General features: G+C 45.3%; 1 protein-coding gene across 2 annotated transcripts in view; it reads left to right on the top strand.

The window, feature by feature from the left end:
* The window catches only part of LOC139386674 (ephrin type-A receptor 4-like), a 51,060-nt gene extending 31,586 nt beyond the window's left edge, over window positions 1-19,474 (top strand). The window contains exons 5-19 of one of the 2 annotated variants that reach the window (XM_071132464.1): window positions 1,046-1,201; window positions 4,534-4,665; window positions 4,741-4,980; window positions 9,488-9,612; window positions 10,401-10,560; window positions 10,703-10,814; window positions 16,082-16,140; window positions 16,261-16,374; window positions 16,503-16,688; window positions 16,827-16,888; window positions 16,975-17,184; window positions 17,372-17,545; window positions 17,664-17,854; window positions 17,972-18,130; window positions 18,928-19,474. In XM_071132464.1, coding sequence (XP_070988565.1) covers window positions 1,046-1,201; window positions 4,534-4,665; window positions 4,741-4,980; window positions 9,488-9,612; window positions 10,401-10,560; window positions 10,703-10,814; window positions 16,082-16,140; window positions 16,261-16,374; window positions 16,503-16,688; window positions 16,827-16,888; window positions 16,975-17,184; window positions 17,372-17,545; window positions 17,664-17,854; window positions 17,972-18,130; window positions 18,928-19,057 — 2,210 coding nt within the window. In that variant the 3' untranslated portion in view covers window positions 19,058-19,474. Of the gene's footprint in view, window positions 1-1,045; window positions 1,202-4,533; window positions 4,666-4,740; window positions 4,981-9,487; window positions 9,613-10,400; window positions 10,561-10,702; window positions 10,815-16,081; window positions 16,141-16,260; window positions 16,375-16,502; window positions 16,689-16,826; window positions 16,889-16,974; window positions 17,185-17,368; window positions 17,546-17,663; window positions 17,855-17,971; window positions 18,131-18,927 lie in introns of both variants that reach the window. The other variant, XM_071132463.1, reaches the window with a different exon arrangement.
* The last annotated feature ends 326 nt before the right edge of the window (window positions 19,475-19,800 follow it).

The following is a 19,800-nucleotide window of genomic DNA, read 5'->3' as shown; positions in this document are numbered from 1 at the left end:
GAGAGAGCATTAGAAAGAAAGAGCAAAAGAAAGAAAGAGAGAGCATTAGAAAGAAAGGGAGGATTAGAGAAAGAGAGCACAGAGGGCATTAGAGAGAGAGGGGGCATTAGAGAGGGGGCGTTATTAGAGCATTAGAACGAGCGAGAGCATTAGAGCGAGCGAGAGCATTAGAGCGAGCGAGAGCATTAGAGAGAGTGGGAGCATTAGAGAGAGAGAGCGCATTAGAGGGGGAGCGCATTAGAGAGGGAGAGAGATTATTAGACAGAGCATTAGAGAGAGCGAGCATTAGATAGAGCGAGAGCATTAGAGAGAGAGATCATAAGAGAGAGCATTAGAGAGAAGGAGAGAGAGCATTAGAGAGAGAGAGCATTAGAGAAAGAGAGAGAGCATTAGAGAGAGCGAGAGCATTAGAGAGAGCGAGAGCATTAGAGAGAGCGAGAGCATTAGAGCGAGCGAGAGCATTGGAGCGAGCGAGAGCATTAGAGAGATAGAGCGAGAGCATTAGAGAGATAGAGAAAGAGCATTAGAGAGATAGAGAGAGAGAGCATTGGAGAGAGAGAGCATTGGAGAGAGAGAGCATTGGAGAGAGAGAGCATTGGAGAGAGAGAGCATCGGAGAGAGAGAGCATTGGAGAGAGAGGGCATTGGAGAGAGAGGGCATTGGAGAGAGAGGGCATTGGAGAGAGAGGGCATTGGAGAGAGAGGGCATTTGAGAGATAGAGAGCATTAGCGAGAAAGAGAGTGCATTAGAAAGAGAGAGCATTAGAGAGAAAGAGAGAGTATTAGAGGTAATTACAGAGATAATTACAGAGTAATTACAGGGACCATAGGAATACTTCCTATGCTGATGAGTGTGTCATTCTGTCATCACCCCCCAACACACACAGACACACACACACACACACACACACACACACACACACACACACACACAACACACTGTTACCCCCACTTTTCTCACACACCATGAGGGTTGTGTCAAACTAAGTAGTATGTCAATGCATGTGTTGATGGAATGACAAGTCATTGAATCTGTCTCTCTGCAGCATGTAAGGTGGGTTTCTACAGAGCTGTGTCTACAGACGGAGCATGTTCTGAGTGTCCTCCACACAGTCACTCAAAGAAAGCAGGGGCTACTGTCTGTGACTGCAACCCAGGATACTACCGCTCTGAGACGGACCCTGCATCTATGCCCTGCACACGTAAGAACACATGAACGCACACACACTGTATTTCCCCATAGGGGTATCTCACACACTGTATTTCCCCATAGGGGTATCTCACGCACTGTATTTCCCCATAGGGGTATCTCACGCACTGTATTTCCCCATAGGGGTATCTCACACACTGTATTTCCCCATAGGGGTATCTCACACACTGTATTTCCCCATAGGGGTATCTCACACACTGTATTTCCCCATAGGGGTATCTCAAACTATTTCTCCTCTCTTTTCTACTTACTCCTTTATTTCTCCTCATTCTCTCTCTCACGCCTCCCTCTGTCTCTCTCCTCTCACGCATCCCTCTGTCTCTCTCCTCTCACGCCTGTCTCTCTCCTCTCACGCCTCCCTCTGTCTCTCTCCTCTCACGCCTGTCTCTCTCCTCTCACGCCTGTCTCTCTCCTCTCACACCTCCCTCTGTCTCTCTCCTCTCATGCCTGTCTCTCTCCTCTCACGCCTGTCTCTCTCCTCTCACGCCTCCCTCTGTCTCTCTCCTCTCACGCCTGTCTCTCTCCTCTCACGCCTCCCTCTGTCTCTCTCCTCTCATGCCTCCCTCTGTCTCTCTCCTCTCACGCCTCCCTCTGTCTCTCTCCTCTCACGCCTCCCTCTGTCTCTCTCCTCTCACGCCTCCCTCTGTCTCTCTCCTCTCACGCCTCCCTCTCTCTCTCTCCTCTCACGCCTCCCTCTGTCTCTCTCCTCTCACGCCTCCCTCTGTCTCTCTCCTCTCACGCCTCCCTCTGTCTCTCTCCTCTCACGCCTCCCTCTGTCTCTCTCCTCTCATGCCTCCCTCTGTCTCTCCTCTCACGCCTGTCTCTCTCTCTCCTCTCACGCCTGTCTCTCTGTCTCTCCTCTCACGCCTGTCTGTCTCTCTCCTCTCACGCCTCCCTCTGTCTCTCCTCTCACGCCTCCCTCTGTCTCTCCTCTCACGCCTCCCTCTGTCTCTCCTCTCACGCATCCCTCTGTCTCTCTCCTCTCACGCCTCCCTCTGTCTCTCCTCTCACGCCTCCCTCTGTCTCTCTCCTCTCTCGCCTCCCTCTGTCTCTCTCCTCTCACGCCTGTCTCTCTCCTCTCATGCCTGTCTCTCTACTCTCACGCCTGTCTCTCTCCTCTCACGCCTCCCTCTGTCTCTCTCCTCTCACGCCTTCCTCTGTCTCTCCTCTCACGCCTCCCTCTGTCTCTCCTCTCACGCATCCCTCTGTCTCTCTCCTCTCACGTATCCCTCTGTCTCTCTCCTCTCACGCCTGTCTCTCTCGTCTCACGCCTTCCTCTGTCTCTCTCCTCTCATGCCTCCCTCTCTCTCTCCTCTCACGCCTCCCTCTGTCTCTCTCCTCTCACGCCTGTCTCTCTCCTCTCACGCCTGTCTCTCTCCTCTCACGCCTGTCTCTCTCCTCTCACGACTGTCTCTCTCCTCTCACGACTGTCTCTCTCCTCTCACGACTGTCTCTCTCCTCTCACGCCTCCCTCTGTCTCTCTCCTCTCACGCCTGTCTCTCTCCTCTCACGCCTGTCTCTCTCCTCTCACGCCTGTCTCTCTCCTCTCACGCCTGTCTCTCTCCTCTCACGCCACCCATTATACTGATCCAATGACTTAAGAGTAATACACCATGTCCTGAGTGGGATGAATAGTCCTCAGTAACATATCTCTCTCTCTGTCTCTCTCTCTCTCAGTAAATATGTTCTGACTGAGACCTTGGTCTGTTTGTCATAAACTTAATTATGCCTATATACAGCACATGGTTCACCAAGTCAGCCTGAGAAAACACATAGAACACACAACAGAACAACAATAAGTACCAAAATGGAACGTACAGTGGCTTGCGAAGTATTCACACCCCTTTGCATTTTTCCTATTTTGTTGCCTTACAACCTGCAATTAAAATATCTTTTGGGGGAGTTTGTATCATTTGATTTACACAACATGCCAACCACTTTGAAGATGCAGAATATTTTTTACAAACAAACAAGAAATAAGACAAAAAAACAGAACTTGCGCATGCATAACTATTCACCCCCCAAAGTCAATACTTTGTAGAGCCACCTTTAGCAGCAATTACAGCTGCAAGTCTCTTGGGGTATGTCTCCGTAAGCTTGGCAAATCTAGCCACTGGGATTTTTGCCCTTTCTTCAAGGCAAAACTGCTCCAGGTCCTTCAAGTTGGATGGGTTCTGCTAGTGTACAGCAATCTTTAAGTCATACCACAGATTCTCAATTGGATTGAGGTCTGGGCTTTGACTAGGCCATTCCAAGACATTTAAATGTTTCCCCTTTAAACCACTCGAGTGTTGCTTTAGCAGTATGCTTAGGGTCATTGTCCTGCTGGATGGTTAACCTCCATCCCAGTCTCAAATCTCTGGAAGACTGAAATAGGTTTCCCTCAAGAATATCCCTGTATTTAGCGCCATCCATCATTCCTTTAATTCTGACCAGTTTCCCAGTCCCTGCTGATGAAAAACATCCCCACAGCATGATGCTGCCACCACCATGCTTCACTGTGAGGATGGTGTTCTCAGGGTGATGAGAGGTGTTGGGTTTGCGCCAGACATAGCGTTTTCCTTGATGGCCAAAAAGCAACATTTTAGTCTCATCTAACCAGAGTACCTTCTCCCATATGTTTGGGGAGTCTCCCACATGCCTTTTGGCGAAATGTGTTTGCTTATTTCTTTCTTGAAGCAATGGCTTTTTTCTGGCCACTCTTCTGTAAAGCCCAGCTCTTTGGAGTGTATGGCTTAAAGTGGTCCTATGGACAGACACTCCAATCTCTGCTGTGGAGCTTTGCAGCTCCTTCAGGGTTATCATCATTTGTTGCCTCTCTGATTAATGCCCTCCTTGCCTGGTCCGTGAGTTTTGGTGGGCGGCCCTCTCTTGGCAGGTTTGTTGTGGTGCCATTCTTTCCATTTTTTAAAAATGGATTTAATGGTGCTTCCGGGGATGTTCAAAGTTTCGGATATTTTTTTATAACCCAACCCTGATCTGTACTTCTCCACAACTTTGTTCCTGACCTGTTTGGAGAGCTCCTTGGTCTTCATGGTGTCGCTTGCTTGGTGGTGCCCCTTGCTTAGTGGTGTATAAGACTCCATGGGCCTTTCAGAACAGGTGTGTGTGTGTGTGTATATATTTATATACAATTTTATGAAACACGTATTTTTTTCACTTCACCAATTTGGACTATTTCAATAAAAATCCATTTAAGTTACAGGTTGTAATGCAACGAAAGAGTAAAACCGCCAAAGGGGGTGAATACTTTTGCAAGGCACTGTATGTAACCATTGCCACAATATAATTTCTAACTCAACCTACCTGTCCTATTTATCCCAGAACCCCCCTCTGCTCCACAGCAGCTGATCTCAGAGGTCAACGAGACATCAGTGGTTCTAGAGTGGAGCGCCCCCCTCAGGCTTGGAGGGAGAACTGACATCAGATACAGTGTGGACTGCCTGCTCTGCCACGGTCCTGAGAGTTACCCTGGGAGTCAAACCGGGAATCAAACTCAGATTGGCAGTTCGTCTGGGAGTGAACTTGGAGAGGCTGGTAGCCTTGGGGGTCCTGACGGGCCTCTTGGGACCCAGCTCTGCCTACCCTGCGGCCCAGACGTCCTCTTCTCCCCCCAGCAGAGCGGCCTGGGGGCCACCAGAGTGTGTGTGAGTGAGCTGCAGGCACACACACGCTACACCTTCACAATCGGCGCCCGCAACGGAGTTTCCCAAGGCCACACTGCAGGGGCAAGAGAGAGTGTGTCTGTCACTCTCACCACCAACCAGGCCGGTGAGTTTGTGTGTGTGTGAGAGAGTTTAGAAGTAAGTGGAGGGAGAGTGTATGTGTGTTTTAAGGGGCCAAGCAGGACTGTGTTTATTCCATGTCTGTTTGAGAGTTTCTGAAGCGGGTTGGTTTAATTGGATTTAGTGTTTGTCCCCTCTCTCAAGGAGTGACTTGTCTCAGTGACATAAACATAATACCACAGTGGAGTCGTCATGTAATTGGTTTAGGTTGATGTTTAGATGCCTCGGTAACGCAATACTTGTCTATTGCGCCTCTGTCTGTCTGTCTGTGTGTGCGTGCGTGCGTGCGTGCGTGCGTGCGTGTGTGCGTGCGTGCGTGTGTGCGTGCGTGCGTGCGAAAATGCTGAGTGAAGAATACTTTATTTCTGCTACAAACTCAGTAAACAGTGTGAGAGATAGAAAGAGGATGCATCCTTTGTTAGTGTGACTTATTATCAGTCGACTAAAACACTGGACAACCTGTCTTGTCCCCAGCACCACAATGCCTACTTCACCCTAGTTCTACCAAGGTTTTCCAGCACCACAATGCCTACTTCACCCATGCTCTACCAAGGTTTTCCAGCACCACAATGCCTACTTCACCCATGCTCTACCAAGGTTTTCCAGCACCACAATGCCTACTCCACCCATCACCCATGCTCTACCAAGGTTTTCCAGCACCACAATGCCTACTCCACCCATGCTCTACCAAGGTTTTCCAGCACCACAATGCCTATTCACCCATGCTCTACCAAGGTTTTCCAGCACCACAATGCCTACTCCACCCATGCTCTACCAAGGTTTTCCAGCACCACAATGCCTACTTCACCCATGCTCTACCAAGGTTTTCCAGCACCACAATGCCTACTTCACCCATGCTCTACCAAGGTTTTCCAGCACCACAATGCCTACTTCACCCATGCTCTACCAAGGTTTTCCAGCACCACAATGCCTACTTCACCCATGCTCTACCAAGGTTTTCCAGCACCACAATGCCTACTCCACCCATGCTCTACCAAGGTTTTCCAGCATCACAATGCCTACTTCACCCATGTTCTACCAAGGTTTTCCAGCACCACAATGCCTACTTCACCCATGTTCTACCAAGGTTTTCCAGCACCACAATGCCTACTTCACCCATGCTCTACCAAGGTTTCCCAGCACCACAATGCCTACTTCACCCATGCTCTACCAAGGTTTTCCAGCACCACAATGCCTACTTCACCCATGCTCTACCAAGGTTTTCCAGCACCACAATGCCTACTTCACCCATGCTCTACCAAGGTTTTCCAGCACCACAATGCCTACTTCACCCATGCTCTACCAAGGTTTTCCAGCACACAGATTTGACCTACTAAAGAAGCTAAGTTGGTATTGTACTTCAAACTGTGTGGAGGCAGGTTGCTTAGAATTCAAACCTTCTCAAACAGCCTAATTCATACTCTTAGATGAGGTGCTCCCACAATAATGTGATTTGTACCACACACAAGGTAAAGTATTGGATTCTTCCCACATCACACTAATCCCATTCCACTACCTTTTCAAGCTTTTTTAATCATATGATAACAAGCTTTGCTATTATACTTACAAGACCATCATGCTTGATTCAGCGAGCTGTTTTGTCATGTACTAATGTAGTGCGGTCAGGGTGTGACTCGGGTGGGAAAGCCTGTTTTCTGTTTCTTTGTTTTGGCCGAGTGTGGTTCACATATAAGTTGGATCACATATAAGTTGTCATTTTCCTTTTGGGTTTTGTGGGATCTTGTTTTCTGTTTAGTGTCTGTACCTAACAAAACTGTGCACTTTCGTTTTCGCGTTTGTTATTTTTGTTTGAGTGTTTTTGAATAAAGTATCATGAACACTTTCCACGCTGCGCTTTGGTCCACTCTTCCTTCTACCAACGAGAGCCGTTACACATACAGCCAAATGATATATACAGTTGAAGTCAGAAGTTTACATACACTTAGGTTGGAGTCATTAAAACTTGTTTTTCAGCCACTCCACAAATTTCTTGTTAATAACAAACTATAGTTTTGGCAAGTCGGTTAGGACATCTACTTTGGCATGACACAAGTCATTTTTCCAACAATTGTTTACAGACAGATTATTTCACTTATAATTCACTGTATCACAATTCCAGTGGGTCAGCAGTTTACATACACTAAGTTGACTGTGCCTTTAAACAGCTTGGAAAATTACAGAAAATTATTTAATGGCTTTAGATGCTTCTGATAGGCTAATTGGCATCATTTGAGTCAATTAGAGGTGTACCTGTGAATGTGTTTCAAGGCCTACTTTCAAACTCAGTGCCTCTTTGCTTGACATCATGGGAAAATTAAAATAAATCAGCCAAGAACTCAGAAAAAAAATTGGAGACCTCCTCAAGTCTGGTTCATCCTTGGGAGCAATTTCCAAATGCCTGAAGATACCACGTTCATCTGTACAAACAATAGTGTGCAAGTATAAACACCATGAAACCACGCAGCTGTTATACAATTCAGGAAGGTGACGTGTTCTCTCTCTCCTAGAGATGAACGTACTTTGGTGCGAGAAGTGCAAATCAATCCCAGAACAACAGCAAAGGATCTTGTGAAGATGCTGGAGGAAACTGGTACAAAAGTATCTATATCCACAGTAAAACGAGTCCTATATCGACATAACCTGAAAGGCCGCTCAGCAAGGACGAAGCCACTGCTCCAAAATATACATAAAAAAAGCCAGACTATGGTTTGTAAATGCAGATGGGAACGAAGATCGTACTTTTTAGAGAAATGTCCTCTGGTCTGATGAAACAAAAATAGAACTGTTTGGCCATAATGATCATCGTTATGTTTGGAGGAAAAAGCGGGATGCTTGCAAGACGAAGAACACCATCCCAAATGTGAAGCACAGAGGTGGCAGCATCATGTTGTGGGGCTGCTTTGCTGCAGGAGGGACTGGTGCACTTCACAAAATAGATGGCTTCATGAGGAAGGGAAATTATGTGGATTTATTGAAGCAACATCTCAAGACATTAGTCAGGAAGTTAAATCTTGGTCGCAAATGGGTCTTCCAAATGGACAATGACCCCAAGCGTACTTCCAAAGTTGTGACAAAATGACTTAAGGACAACAAAGTCAAGGTATTGGAGTGTCCATCATAAAGCCCTGACCTCAGTCCCATAGAAAATGTGTGGACCGAACTGAGAAAGAGTGTGCGATCAAGGAGGCCTACAAACCTGACTCAGTTACACCAGCTCTGTCAGGAGGAATGGGCCAAATTTCACCCAACTTATTGTGGAAAGCTTGTGGAAGGCTACCTGAAATGTTTGACCCAAGTTAAATAATTTAAAGGCAATACTACCAAATACTAATTGAGTGTATGTAAACTTCTGACCCACTGGGAATGTAATGAAATAAATAAAAGCTGAAATAAATCATTCTCTCTACCATTATTCTGACATTTCATCTAGTATTTTTTGTGTAATGTTAAATGTAAATTGTCTTTGAGTCACAGATAGTGGTAGACACACCTACTTTAACTGCCTGATGGAAGTGTGTTGTCTTTTTGTGTAGTATATTGTCACCTACTGGGTGCTATAAGAAAATAAGAATTTGTTCTTAACTGACTTGCCTAGTTAAATAAAGGTTAAATGAATAAAATAAAATAAATGAGTAGTATGAGAACTAACCAGAGTCGGTCAATAATCATACACTCTGAAATAACAATTTTCTCTTTATGAGTCAGTATCATAAATCCAGAGAGTCACATAGACCAGTGACATAACTCTCTTCTCCTGAAGGTCAGTTTGCCAGAGTGATTACCACAATAATACTGGGACATGGGGGGGGGTGGGGAGACTATATTAGAGGGATAGAAAGTCCACAATCATCTCCTTAGTTTTGTTGACGTTGAGTGTGAGGTTGTTTTCCTGACACCACACTCCGAGGAGGGGACAGACAATGATAGTGATAGAAAGACAGGATGAAAAGAGGTGAGACAGGCCGCAACCTGTTTCCTAGACAAAGGTGCCATGTCATCCAGGACTCCGCTGTGGTGAATTGGGTCGTTGTGATTTCCATCCAATATTAAGTGATGCGGTTCTTTCCTGTCAAGCCTGTAGCTTGAAGCATTTTTCTATGCATTTGTTATGCATTAATTCAAGACTGTTCAATAGAATGTAGAAGCCATGGGCCTCCTGAGTGATGCAGCGGTCTAAGGCACTACATCGCAGAGCTAGAGGCTTCGCTACAGACCTAGGTTTGATCCCAGGCTGTATCACAACCGGCCGTGATCAGGAGTCCCATAGGGCGGCACATAATTGGCCCAGCATTGTCCGGGTTTGGCCGGGGGGGGCTTTACTTGGCTCATCGCGCTCTAGTGACTCCTTGTGGAGGGCCGGGTGCCTGCAGGCGGTTGAACAGTGTTTCCTCCGATACATTGGTGCGGCTGGATTCCGGGTTAAGCAGGCGGTTGTTAAGAAGTGTTCATCCTTCAACTTGTGTACCCCTCTTTCTCTCCTCTCTCACTCACAGCTCCCTCCCCAGTCACTTCCATCCAGGCCAGTGATGTCACCAGGCACGATGTGTCGTTGGCATGGCAACAGCCCGACCGGCCCAACGGGGTCATCCTTGAGTACGAGGTCAAGTACTACGAGAAGGTAAGGTGTCTCGTGGGAACCGCGGTTCAGAAATCAGATATCCTATGGAAACCTATTGTAACTGTGTGTTATGTGTATCTGTGAGTGTATAAGTTTTCAACTGCTTCAACTGTTATCAATAGATCTATAAAATAACCAATAAACTATCTTCAAAGCTTTCCTTGTGTTTGACACAGAAAAGGATAGAGGGAGAAATGTAGCAGGTTGAAATGTATTGTCGCGAGTCTTGTCCTGGAGGCAGAACTGGGTGTAAAAATTCATGAAAACAAAAATATATTTTTCGTTTCAGTTTAGGGTTAGGCTTTAGGGTTAGCAATGTGGTTAGGGTTCAAATGTTGTGACTTTGGCTGTGCCAGCTAGTGACCACTGCAGAGCTGCCTCTAAAACAAGATAAATTACACAAAACGCTAACCTGCAGAAATGGAGGGAGAGAATACGAGATAAAATATGTTGGGAGAGAAAAATAGAGAGTTTGAGGCAATGTAGATAAGAGATGGGCAAGCTGTGGGAGGGATTTGTGACTGTGTGGCAATGTTTTTGCGTGTTTCATTGCTTGAATGGTTTTGTGATTGTAGGCCATAGGGAGAGGGATTTCCCTCCAGACCCACAGAAAACATTGTTCTGCAACTTCAAGTTACATTTTAAAATCATGTTCACATCTTTTACCCATTTTCTTTTTGCTTGCCAATTACAATGGGTTGTATTTTAGTATTATGTACTGTATATTGGAACGCTTCATATAGTGGACATTGACACGTCCCTCACCTCTTTTCCTCCTATCCAATCAGAATCAGAAGGAGAGGTCCTACCGCATTATGAAGACGGCATCCCGTAGTGCTGATATCACTGGGCTAAACCCACTCACTGTGTACGTATTTCAAGTGCGAGCTCGCACGGCCGCCGGATACGGAGAGTTCAGCGCCCCCTTTGAGTTTTCCACCAACTCAGGTACAACACTATGTTCTGTTATTTCATATTATATGATATTCTATTTGTCTATTTTTATAGAGCTAGGGATATTGATAAAATATGTACCTGTTTTGAATGAAAATGTCCTGGTTTGTGACCTGTTGTCTCCTCCCTCTGTCAGATCCCTTGCCTCTGATTGGTAATGCCGCTAACTCCACCCTTCTCCTACTGTCAATCAGTGGGGGTGTGGTTCTACTGCTCATCTCTACCACAGTCTTCATCATCAGCCACAGGTACACACACACACAGCCGCAGGTAAACATACATAGTGTGTCCTAAAGGAGGCAGTATGTCCATAAGGAGACCGTGTGTATGATGGCACCAGGAGGAGATGGCTGCCATGTTACGGGCTCCTAACCAATTGTGCTATTGTGTGTGGGTTTTTTTGTAACTTATTTTGTACAGAATGTTTCTGCCACCGTCTCTTATGACCGAAAATAGCTTCTGGATATCAGGACAGCGATTACTCACCTCATACTGGACGAAGATTTTTTCGTTTAACGAGTCGGACGCGAAGGATTTACTTCACACCCGACAAGGCCCAAATCCCCGTAATTCATACGAAGAAGAGACAGAGTTATCGGTGACGAAGGTCGGGGTGTAAGTACGGCTAGTGAGTAATCCCCCTCTACCATCAGTCCTATTAGCCAACGTGCAATCATTGGGTAACAAAATGGATGAGCCCCGATCAAGATTATCCTACCAACGGGACATTAAACACTGTAATATCTTGTGTTTCACCGAGTCGTGGCAGAACGATGACATGGATAACATACAGCTAGCTTGGTTTTCGGTCCATCGGGAAGATAGAACAGCTGCATCCGGTAAGACACGGGGTGGCAGTCTATGTCTATTTGTAAATAACAGCTGGTGCACGAAATCTAATATCAAGGAAGCCTCAAGGTTTGGCTCACCTGAGGTAGAGTTTCTCATGATAAGCTGTAGACCACACTATTTACCAAGAGTTCTCATCTATATTTTTCATAGCTGTCTATTTATCACCACAAACCGATGCTGGCACTAAGACGGCAATAAGCAAACAAGAAAATGCTCATTGAGGCGGCGCTCCTAGTGGCCGGGAACTTTAATGCATGACTTTTTTTTTTTTTACCTCATTTCTACCAGCATGTTAAATGTGCAACCAGAGGGAAAAAAACTCTAGACCACATTTACTCCACACACAGACGCTTACAAAGCTCTCCCTCACCCTCAATTTGGCAAATCTGACCATAACTCTATCCTCCTGATTCCTGCTTAAATCAAAAACTAAAGCAGGAAGTACCAGTGAGTCGCTCAATAAGGAAGTGGTCAGATAACGAGGATGCTAAGCTACAGGACTGTTTTACTAGGACAGACTGGAATATGTTCCAGGATTCTTCAAATGGCATTGAGGAGTATATCACATCAGTCACTGGCTTCATCAATAAGTGCATCGATGACATCGTCCCCACAGTGACCGTACGTACATACCGCAAACAGAAGCCATGTATTACAGGCAACATCCGCACTGAGCTAAAGGGTAAAGCTGCCGCTTTCAAGGAGCGGGACTCTAACCCGCTATGCCCTCTGACGAACCATCAAACAAGCAAAACATCAATACAGGACTAAGATTGAATCGTACTGCACCGGCTCTGATGCTTTTTGGATGTGGCAGGGCTTGCAAACTCTAACAGACTACAAAGGGAAGCACAGCCGTGAGTTGCCTAGTGACACGAGCCTACCAGATGAGCTAAATAACTTCTATGCTCTCTTCGAGTCAAGCAACACTGAAGCATGCATGAGAGTATCAGCTGTTCCGGGCGACTCTCTGTAGCCAATGTGAGTAAACCAGGTTAACATTCACAAGGCCGCAGGGCCAGACAGATTACCAGGACGTGTACTCCGAGCATGCGCTGACCAACTGGCAAGTGTCTTCACTGACATTTTCAACCTGTTTCTGACCGAGTCTATAATACCAACATGTTTCAAGCAGACCACCATAGTACCTGTGCCCAAGAACACGAACCTGCCTAAATGACTACCAACCCGTAGCACTCATGTCTGTAGCCATGAAGTGCTTTGAAAGGCTGGTCATGTCTCACATCAACACCATTATCCCTGAAACCCTAGACCCACTACAATTTGCATACCACCCCAAAAGATCCACAGATGATGCAATCTATATGGCACTCCACACTGCCCTTTCCCACCTGGACAAAAGGAACACCCACGTGAGAATTGACTATAGCTCAGCGTTCAACACCATAGTGCCCTCAAAGCTCATCACTAAGCTAAGGACCCTGGGACTTAACACCTCCCTCTGCAACTGGATCCTAGACTTCCTGACGGGCCGCCCCCAGGTAGTCGGGGTAGGCAACAACACCTCTGCCACACTGATCCTCAGCACGGGAGCCCCTCGGGTGCTTGCTCAGTACCCTCCTATACTCCCTGTTAACCCATGACTGCATGGCCAAGCACAACATCAACACCATTGTTAAGTTGACCGACAACACAACAGTGGTAGGTCTGATCACCAACAGCGATGAGACAGCCTATAAGGAGGAGGTCAGAGACCTGGCAGTGTTGTGCCAGGATAACAACCTCTCCCTCAATGTGATCAAGACAAAGGAGATGATTGTGGACTACAGGAAAAGGAGGACCGAACACACCTCCATTCTCATCGACGGAGCTGTAGTGGAGCAGGTTGAGAGCTTCAAGTTCCTTGGTGTCCACATCACCAACAAACTTTCATGGTCCAAACACCAAGACAGTCATAAAGAGGGCACGACAAAACCTATTCCCCCTCAGGAGACTGGAAAGATTTGTTATGGGTCCACAGATTCTTAAAAGGTTCTACAGCTGCACCATCAAGAGCATCTGGCATGGCAACTGCTTGCCCTCCGACTGTAAGGCACTACAGAGGGTAGTGTGTTCGGCCCAGTACATCACTGGGGCCAAGGTTCCTGCCATCCAGGACCTCTATACCAGGCAGTGTCAGAGGAAGGCCTCTGGAGGGCCGAGCACAAGAAATTTCCAGCGACTCCAGCCACCCTTGTCATAGATTGTACTAAGTCTAGGTTTAAAAGGCTTCTTAACAGCTTCTACCCCCAAGCCATAAGACTCCTGAACAGCTAATCAAATGGCTACCCGGACTATTTGCATTGACCTCCACCCCCATTTTTACTCTGCTGCTACTCTCTGTTTATTACCCATGCATAGTCACTTTACCTCTACCTACATGTACACTACCGTTCAAAAGTTTGGGGTCACTTCGAAATGTCGTTTTCCATGAAAACATACATGAAATGAGTTACAAAATTAATAGGAAATATAAGACATTGAACAATGTTATAAATAATTATTTTTAATTGAAATAATAACCGTGTCCTTCAAACTTTGCTTTTGTCAAATAATCCTTAATTTGCAGCAATTACAGCCTTGGGCATTCTAGTTGTCAATTTGTTGAGGTAATCTGAAGAGATTTCACCCTGTGCTTCCTGAAGCACCTCCCACAAGCTGGTTTGGCTAAATGGGCACGTCTTACGTACCATACGGTGAAGCTGCTCCCACAACAGCTCAATAGGGTTGAGATCCGGTGACTGTGCTGGCCACGCCATTATAGACAGAATACCAGCTGACTGCTTCTTCCCTAATAGTTCTTGCAGAGTTTGAAGCTGTGCTTTGGGTCATTGTCCTGTTGTAGGAGGAAATTGCCTCCAATTAAGCGCAATCCACATGGTATGGCTTGGCGTTGCAAAATTGAGTTATAGCCTTCCTTCTTCAAGATCCCTTTTACCCTGTACAAATCTCCCAATTTTACCACCACCAAAGCACCCCCAGACCATCACATTGCCTCCAGCATGCTTTGTGATCCGAACACCTCAAACTTAGATTTGTCTGTCCATAACACTTTTTTCCAATCTTCCTCTGTCCAGTGTCTGTTCTTTTGCCCATCTTAATCTTTTATTTTTATTGGCCGGTCTGAGATATGGCTTTTTCTTTGCAACTCTGATTGGAAGGCCAGCATCCCGGAGTCACCTCTTCACTCTTGACATAGTACCTGCAAAGCACCCGTCTCTATTTAATGAAGCTGCCAGTTGAGTACTTGTGAGGTGTCTGTTTCTCAAACTAGATACTCTGATGTACTTGTCCTCTTGCTCAGTTGTGCACCGGCACCTCCCACTCCTCTTTCTATTCTGGTTAGAGCCAGTGTGTGCTGTTCTGTGAAGGGAGTAGTACACAGCGTTGTACGAGATCTTCAGTTTCTTGGCAGTTTCTCGCATGGAATAGCCTTAATTTCTCAGAACAAGAATAGACTGATGAGTTTCAGAAGAAAGTAATTTAAAGTAATTTTCTGGCCATTATGAGCCTGTAATCGAACCCACAAATGCTGACGCTCCAGGTACTCAACTAGTCTATAAAAAAAAGGCCAGTTTTATTGCTTCTTTAATCAGAACAACAGTTTTCAGCTGTGCTAACATAATTGCAGAAGTGTTTTCTAATGATCAATTAGCCTTTAAAATGATAAACTTGGATTAGCTAACACAAAGGTGCCATTGGAACACAGGAGTGATGGTTGCTGTAGATATTCCATAAAATATCAGCCGTTTCCAGTTACAACATTAACAATGTCTACACTGTATTTGTGATCAATTTGATGTTATTTTAATGGACAAAACATTTGCTGTTCTTTCAAAAACAAGGAGATTTCTAAGTGATCCGAAACTTTTGAATGGTAGTGTACCTATTACCTCAATTACCTCGACTAACCGGTGCCCCCGCACATTGACTCTACTGGTATCCCCTGTATATAGCCTCGCTACAGTTATTTTATTGTTGCTCCTTAATTATTTGTTATTTTTTCTTTTTTACTTCAGTTCATTTTAGTAAATAGTTTCTTAACACTTCTTAAAACTGCATTGTTGATTAAGGGCTTGTAAGTAAGAATTTCACTGTAAGGTCTACAGATGTTGTATTCGGCGCATCTGACAAATAATATTTGATTTGATTGATTTGATTTGTCCTAAAAGAGACGGTGTTTCCTAAAGGCCTGATTGCTCACCTGGCAATCCCCTTGTCCCTGATTTTATCATTAGTGTCCACAAAAACACAGCCCCTGTATCAACTCCCCCTTGCCTCCCCACACACACACACACACACACACACAACGTCTCCCTTGAGGCTGCTTTATACTGAGAGTGGCTCTCAGGACTAAGGTGTCACGCGCGCGCACACACACACCTGCACACACAACTCATTTTCTCCTTCCATCCCCCTCTCCTTCTTCCTAAATTACTATTCTCCCTCCATCCCGTTAAGTCAGTATTCTCCTTCCATCCCCCTCTGCTTCTTCCTAAATTACTATTCTCCCTCCATCCCGTTAAGTCACTATTCTCCCTCCATCCCCCTCTGCTTCTTCCTAAGTCACTATTCTCCCTCCATCCCCCTGTCCTTCTTCTACCTGTTAGCGAGCTGTGTTCTGTTCCCTTCACTACTTCATTCTCTACCTCTGTTATTTCAGGAGGGGACAATACAGCAAAGCTAAGCAGGACTTAGAGGAGGAGAAACATTTAAACCCAGGTAAGACCCCACACACAAACAAACATGGCCGAGCACATACTCGTGTGAGCATCCCTCCCTCCATCCCTTCCAATTTATTTTCTCAAACCATCTCCCTTCCCTCTCCCTCTCCATCTGAAGGTGTGAGGATATACGTGGACCCCTTCACCTATGAGGACCCGGACCAGGCTGTCCATGAGTTTGCCAAAGAGATTGACGCCTCCAACATACACATAGAGAAAGTAATTGGCATCGGTAAGGGAGCCTGACACACACACGGACAATAAATAATGTGTGTGTGTGTGTGTGTGTGGAGGGGGGGGGGGGGTGAGTTTGGGGAGATGTGTAGTTATTGATATTGTGTTTATCTATGTGCGTTGTAGGTGAGTTTGGGGAGGTGTGTAGTGGCCGTCTGCGGCTCCAGGGGAAGAGGGAGATCTACGTGGCCATAAAGAGTCTGAAGGCAGGATACGCTGACAAACAGAGGCGGGACTTCCTCTCTGAGGCCAGCATCATGGGACAGTTCGACCACCCAAACATCATCAGACTGGAGGGTGTGGTCACACGATGTGAGTGATTGACAGCTACTTTGACCAAACTAAGCAGAGATTTCTTTCTTCATTTATAAAGTAAAAGCAGGGAACCCAAAACTGATCTTTGTGGAACTCCACCCTGGCTTAATCGCTGTTTGTTTGTCTCCTGTTCAGGTAAACCAGTGATGATCATCACAGAGTACATGGAGAATGGATCCCTCAACACCTTCCTCAGGGTAAGAAGGAGAATGAGAGAGAGTATGTATCTCTGTGTTCACACTGTAAACTCTATTCTAATGTCTATATTGTCTTTCTCCGTTAGAAACACGACGGTCAGTTCACAGTGATCCAGCTGGTGGGCATGCTGCGTGGCATCGTGTCGGGCATGAAGTACCTGTCTGACATGAGCTACGTTCACCGAGACCTGGCCGCACGCAACATCTTGGTCAACAGCAACCTGGTGTGTAAGGTGTCTGACTTCGGCCTGTCACGAGTACTGGAGGATGAGTCAGAGGCAGCATACACCACACAGGTAAGAACACAGAAACACAGGAAAGAACATAGAACCTAAACATGCATATTACTTGTCTGGAGTAATGATTTATTATGCAAGATAAGGTTTCAATGACTGTTAGATCACTCATCTTTTAAATGTGGGTCCTTAGCACCTGTGGATCCTAATTTCTAATTTTCTCATTCTCTTCCATGTGTTACAGGAGGTGACTGGGACGTACCACTCTCCAGGGGGGAAGATCCCCATCAGGTGGACTGCTCCAGAGGCCATCGCCTACAGGAAGTTCACTCCAGCCTCTGACACATGGAGCTACGGCGTGGTCATGTGGGAGGTGATGTCATATGGAGAACGGCCATATTGGGACATGAGTAACCAGGATGTAAGTGTGTGTTAAAACATTCGCCTGAATGTGAGACAGAAACTAAGTTGAACAGTTAGACAAAGTTAGTTAAACATGCTTTCTTACCCACTTGATCCCTTTCTCCCCCTCTCTCTAGGTGATAAAAGCGATAGATGAGGGTTACCGTCTGCCCCCACCTATGGACTGTCCAGTTTGTCTGCACCAACTGATGTTAGACTGCTGGCAGAGAGACAGAATACACAGACCCAGTTTCACGCAGATCCTCAACATTCTGGATAAACTCATCCGCAACCCAACCACCACACTGAGGAGGACAGGAGGGGAGAGGTACATACACACACACACACACACACAGAGGAAACCATATATTTCATTGCAGGCCCTTTCAATGTTTTTTCATAACATGGACTCACTATAACTCATTCTTTATTTGTCTCTGTGCAGGCCTGTTCCCACTCTGTTGGAGCCTGTAGGAGGTCTAGAGTTTGTGTCAGTGTGGTCAGTAGAATACTGGCTCCAGGCTATAGGGATGGACATGTACAGAGACACCCTCACTGCTGCTGGATACACCAGTCCTGACAGCCTGCTAACACTCACACAGCAGTAAGTCTCTCTCGTTACCTGTCTCTCTCCCTGTCTCTCTCCCTCTCTCCCTCTCTCTCAATTCAAGGGGATTTATTGGCATGTTAACATTGCCAAAGCAAGTGAAGTAGATAATATACAAAAGTTAAATTAACAATAAAAATAAACAGTAAACATTACACTCACAGAAGTTCCAAAAGAATAAAGACATTACAAATGTCATATTGTGTATATATACAGTGTTGTGACAATGTACAAATGTCATATTGTGTATACATACAGTGTTGTGACAATGTACAAATGTCATATTGTGTATACATACAGTGTTGTGACAATGTGCGACTGGATAAAGTAAACAAGATAAAATAAATAAACATAAATATGGGTTGTATTTACAATGGTGTTTGTTCTTCACTGGTTGACCTTTTCTTGTGGCAACAGGGTCACAAATCTTGCTGCTGTGATGGCACACTGTGGTATTTCACCCAGTAGATATGGGAGTTTATCAAAATTGGGTTTGTTTTTTCGAATTCTTTGTGGATCTGTGTAATCTGAGGGAAATATGTGTCTCTAATATGGTCATACATTGGGCAGGAGGTTAGGAAGTGCAGCTCAGTTTCCACCTAATTTTGTGGGCAGTGAGCACATAGCCTGTCTTCTCTTGAGAGCCAGGTCTGCCTACGGCGTCCTTTCTCAATAGTCTCTCTGTCTCTCCTATTCTCTTTCTCTTTTTCTCTCTCTCTCTCATTTTGTGTGTCCGTGAGCATGCTCTTTTCAACTCCCAACATGCCTAATTGTGTGTTGTACTATGTTTACAGGGACATGGACAGTATAGGAATCGTCACACCATCACACCAGGACCAGATCCTTGCCAGTGTGCAGCAGGTATTGCTGTCCCACATGCAACAAATACAGGAACAGATGCAGGACAGTATGGTTCCCGTCTGAGCCAGTGAATGGATATAAAACAGAAACAGACATTTGTTTTAATGAATTCCATTTACGTCATCCATGCACTTTATATTGAGATTTTCATAAGGAATAACGTCAACAAACAAACCCTACAACAGAAAATATGAACGGAGGAGAGAAAAGAGGCACTTTTATAAACCATATAACCTTTGAACTATGCCCTGAGGATTGACCTGAGGCTGAAGAAGCAGTTTGTTTCAGTGGAACCAACGGAACTTTCCGTCTCTTGTTCTGTTTACTTTTTGTACATACGTGTCTGTGTAAAAAAATAAAAATGAACTGCTCTTCATTATTTTATTTTTTTGGTGACTTTATGACACGGCAAAGTTTGTCACAGTCATCCTGACATTTAAGTCACGTGCGAAACGTTTCTGTAGTTTGTTTAGAGTTCGGCTGGGCGATATGGCCTTAAAATCAATGCTTGATCATTTTTTTCACGTATATCAATTTTTAACAGGTTTTCTCTAAATAAGCGTTGTATAAAGGTAAAATACACTACATTTCACTAATTATTGTATTATTTTATAAAAATAGTTTAACCTTTTTTTGCAATAATCACTGATATGGCTTTCAAGTCTGTCTATGAAAATGCTAATTTTGTTACAAATGTAACAAACCAGAAGCATGCATAATGCACATTCACTAATAATGACTAACTTCTTGTAGAAGGCATCACAGAAGATTATAAACAATCTCTCAAGCACCGTCCTAGTGAGTAA

The sequence above is a fragment of the Oncorhynchus clarkii genome, chromosome 28 (genome assembly GCF_045791955.1).
Source record: "Oncorhynchus clarkii lewisi isolate Uvic-CL-2024 chromosome 28, UVic_Ocla_1.0, whole genome shotgun sequence".
Taxonomy (NCBI): domain Eukaryota; kingdom Metazoa; phylum Chordata; class Actinopteri; order Salmoniformes; family Salmonidae; genus Oncorhynchus; species Oncorhynchus clarkii.
This window is presented reverse-complemented; position numbering and strand designations above follow the sequence as displayed.